At 41.8% G+C, this 4,128-nt stretch overlaps 1 protein-coding gene across 1 annotated transcript; it reads right to left on the bottom strand.

The window, feature by feature from the left end:
• Window positions 1-270: 270 nt before the first annotated feature.
• Window positions 271-3,173, bottom strand: LOC131822529 (52 kDa repressor of the inhibitor of the protein kinase-like). Its single transcript, XM_059158829.1, has 2 exons — window positions 2,841-3,173; window positions 271-2,754 (listed from the first exon to the last, which is right to left on the bottom strand). Exons 1-2 carry the CDS (start codon window positions 3,057-3,059, stop codon window positions 676-678), a joined length of 2,298 nt encoding a protein of 765 aa, XP_059014812.1. The 5' UTR covers window positions 3,060-3,173; the 3' UTR covers window positions 271-675.
• Between the last annotated feature and the right edge of the window lie 955 nt (window positions 3,174-4,128).

Here is a 4,128-nt window from a genome sequence, read left to right as displayed (position 1 = left end):
CTAAAGACCTTATGAAGATGTAGGCTCAACAAAGGAATGTAAACAGCAACAACCCAATGTGGAACAATGGGAGGCTCTCCCATTCAAACTTCAACTGTAACTTGTTCTGTTAAGTTCATTTGATAAAGACAAAATCTCTACTGCAATCGTTGCTTGGCAAGCTCATGTGTTTCTGTCTGGTAACTCCCTGAACTGTCCATTACAGATTTTAACATACTAACACTCCTACTACTCAAGGGTCACTCATGAGCTTCTTGTAACATTTTCTAAAATGTATCCCTTCCCCCCATACCTCTTCAAAATATTTATCTTCTAAGAAGTGATAACTCAATACCCAACAATTGGATCCAGTGATAATAAATGTTATGTCTAAAATAACTTAACTAAAACAATTCCCAAGTGCCACTAGCAGAAATCCCACAGAAGTGTAATGTGGCACTTTCAATGCTATCTTCTGGAAGAACAGGTATATCTCCAAAGCATGAGTTTAAACAGGGGCCATTTAAATAGGCAGATTATCAACGGCTAATATACTCAATGAGAGGTCAATATGTCAAGATATTCAGTGATTAAGTGGCCTACATACACCTGACAGCTTTTCTGTAAGATGTTTTCAAATTTCTTACAGATTTTTCCAAATATCAAACATAAGAGAAAGCCTACTTTAAACGTTTCTTAGGTATTTTCAATGGTTTCTGAGTTATCTGTAGGAAGCTCTGACCTAGTTGTATAGAGTTTGATATATGTGTCCACCATTAAATCGAGATCATGTTTTATGTCAAAATTTATGTTAAGCAAAGCCAAGTTACTTGACCGTTGGTCTGTCAAAGTGTTCCTCAGGTATGCTTTGAGACGCTTTCGTCCATTTTCATAGCGTTCATTCTCAACCTTCATCACAGGAAGAATACACAGGACTTTCAGCAATGCATAAACATTGGGAAAAAACTTGATGTCTGGTAGATGGAGGGCTTCATAAATGGTAGATGGAAGCTCTATATCTTTCCCCCTGTGTTTCCATTTGATTCTCCAGCAATGCAGCTCAGCTGAGAGTGTGTCAGGATTGGGCAAGTCACTTCTGTACATGTCAGCATGGTGTTCCTCTGATGTGTTAAATTTGAGTTGTCCCATGACAGAGGGTACAAGAGATAAGCATTTAAGAGCTTTGAGGTGCTGTTCTGAGAATATATCTTTCAGTTCCTGAATAATGTGTTCCACTGTTGGAACACTTAGAGTTTCCTTATAGTAACTCTCAGAGGTGAGCTGAGATTCCAGGTTACCTTGCTGGGCTCTGCGGAATTTCCCGGGGAGTTTCATCTGAATATCAAGTTTAGTTGCCAAATTTGTGGCTTCTTCAAACCAAAATTCATGATAAACTTCAATATTTTCCATCACTTCATTTAGTGAATGCAGCACTGCAGTCAAGCTACTGGCTGCAAAGAAGACATCAGAGGTCTGCCCTTGGAGATTTTTCCCAAAGGCTCTTGTAAAAGATAGAACATTTTTAAGAACAACAATGGTAACGATGAAATCAAAATCTGTTACTGCACTGCAGAGTACAAAAGCTCGACCAGCTATATAGTTATTCCACCTAATATTTGTATCACTATTTATACCATCTAAACATAAAACAAGTGCTTGTAGGAGGTCCACTAAAATTTCAAAAGCATCATGCCTGCCTGTCCACTGAGAATGGCAGATCTCCTTCAGTTCTTTACCCTTTTCCTCATTGTTCTGAAAGAGGACAGAAATTACATTGTCAAGCTCCAAAAGCAGTTGTGGAGATCGATGGAAGAAAGAACAAACTTCCTCAATTGTTCCTAACGCAACAGACACTCCCACAACAGGCACTGATTTTGCCAGCCACATATTTAAGGCACAGGAAGAGCAAAGTGTGTAGACAGCCTGGGGATATTTCTCTAAAAGTCTAGAAGCAACAACTTTCATTTTGGAAGAAAATCCACTGGACACAATGTAAGCCTGTCCACGACAATACTCCATGTTTAACCCCCACTTCTCAGTTATCGTAGTGTGAAATTTCACAGCCAAAATTTCTGCATCAGCTTCATAAGGCAAGAAGCCCACAAATTCCTCTCTCAGGTTATGAGATTCATCAACAAACCTCACCAACACAGGCAAGTGTTCTTCTCCTGCTATGTCCACTACGTCATCAGTGATGATGGAAAAGAAGTGTGAGTCTCTCACTTCCCTGAGAGTTTCTTCCCGAATGCAGCTCTCACAGATCTCTAGCATCTGTTTCTGCTGTGTTTTTGAGCAGAACAATGTGTTAACTGCTGTTGTCTCAAAGCGCTTTCTCAGAACCTCTTCACCAGAATTTATCCGGCACTCCAGCAGTGCTTGAAAGTTATCAGGAGTAAAGAGACCCTCTGGAATTTCATCAGTTTCATGCCCATCCAGAGGTATGTTTTGTTTTCCCATAAGAATCAAAATTTCAAACAGAGATTTTAAGTATTCTTTGTTTTCTTTCTCTTCAAGGGTTAAAGGTAAAATATCTTCATCCTGTTCCTCACCCCCTTCTTCTGCACTAGGATTCTGAGCGTTGCTGTTGTTTATTTCTTTATGTTTTGGTACCTGTTCAGAAGTTTCATCAATTTTTTTCTGTTTCAGTGTCCTGATTTCATCTTCACTCAATTCTTTTATTCGTTTTCTGTGTCTACTATGTGGATTGTTCAAATGACTGGTAAGATCAAATATTGTTGGTATTGCATTATCTCGAAGAACTGTCCTATAAGGACTCTCCCAATGACTTCACAAGTATCTGCTTCAATTAATTTTGAGAAATAAAATAACCCAATCATTCTTTAGTTTTCTGATGCCTCTGCAAAATGTATAGTTCTACAGATCATAGAGGTCTCAAAGTGTTTGGCACATAATCGATAATGTTTATTTAGTTGATCAGGCGTTTTATCTTCTAAGTCTGCTCTCCTACAATTCTCCACCCACTTCTGGCATCTGGCCGGATCCCGCGGGAACCTGAAGAAGGCCAGGTCCGACTGCGTGCTCTTCCTCGTGCAGTTGGGGGCAGCGCAGAAGTTCGGCATCGTAGCCCACCCGCCGGCCGGCCCAGCCCTCCCCTCCCCGCCTCCTCAGGGCAGCCCGCCCGCCCGTCGGGGCCGGGGAGGGGAGCCAGGCCGGCCGGCCGGCTTGGCAAGGCCTGCGCGCCGGGGGGAGGGGCGGCGGGCGAGAAGCCGCGAGGGGCAGGAGGGGCGCCGCGGTCCGAGGCCGGGCTGGGGACTCGGCTCCTGCTCTGGCAGCTTTCAAGAGATTATACCTACAATTATTATTCCCCAATTTGACTATCAGGTATCGTGATTTTTTTTTGGAATGTATACTCTTTGGTGGAGACCTTTCAGCCTCTAGTACATGAAAGTTGGTTCCTTTCGGGAGATTGGGAAAATTTTCATGAAGAACTTGTTCCACTGTATGTTCTAGAGTTCTTTCTTTCTCCTCCCCTTCAGGGATTCTAAAAATTCTGATGTTGGAACGCTTCATGGCATCATTCATTTCCCTGATTCTGTTTTCGTGGTTTCTAAGCTGTTTGTTGCAATCTTCCTCCTGATCCTTTCTCTCTATCCGTTTTTCTTCCAGATCATTAATTTTATCTTCTGTTTCAGTTTCTCTAGCTTTGAGAGAGATTAGATTATATTGGAACTCATTGAGAGCATTGTGAATGTCCTCCCTGGTAGCTTTAAGCTCCGCCCTAACATTGTGAACAACCTGCCTGGTCGCTTTCAGTTTGGCCCTCATCAATTCCGTTTGGTCATCCATGGCTTTCTTCAACCTAGGTATTGCCTGGATAATTATTAGCCTGAATTCTCTTTCCAACATATTGTCTATGTTGATTACCTTTAGCTCTGCTGCAGAAGGTCCATCTTCTGTATTTTTCTTCTGTGGGCATTCCTCCTCCTAGTTATTTTGGTTAGAGATGACTGAACAGATGTTGCTGGATATATCACCTGTGGTGCAGTCAAGGTTCACCCTGGAACACTTCTGAGGAATCAGGATTCCCCACCCAAATGAGAGATAAAAGAAAAAGAAAAAGAAAGAAAAGAAAAAAAAAAAAGAGAGAGAGAGAGACAGGAAAGAAACGGAAGATGAAAGAGAACGTTC

Source organism: Mustela lutreola (assembly GCF_030435805.1).
Source record: "Mustela lutreola isolate mMusLut2 chromosome 5 unlocalized genomic scaffold, mMusLut2.pri SUPER_5_unloc_1, whole genome shotgun sequence".
NCBI classification, from domain to species: Eukaryota; Metazoa; Chordata; class Mammalia; order Carnivora; family Mustelidae; genus Mustela; species Mustela lutreola.
Note: the sequence above shows the minus strand (reverse complement) of the source record. Positions and strands in the feature narration are given on the sequence as shown.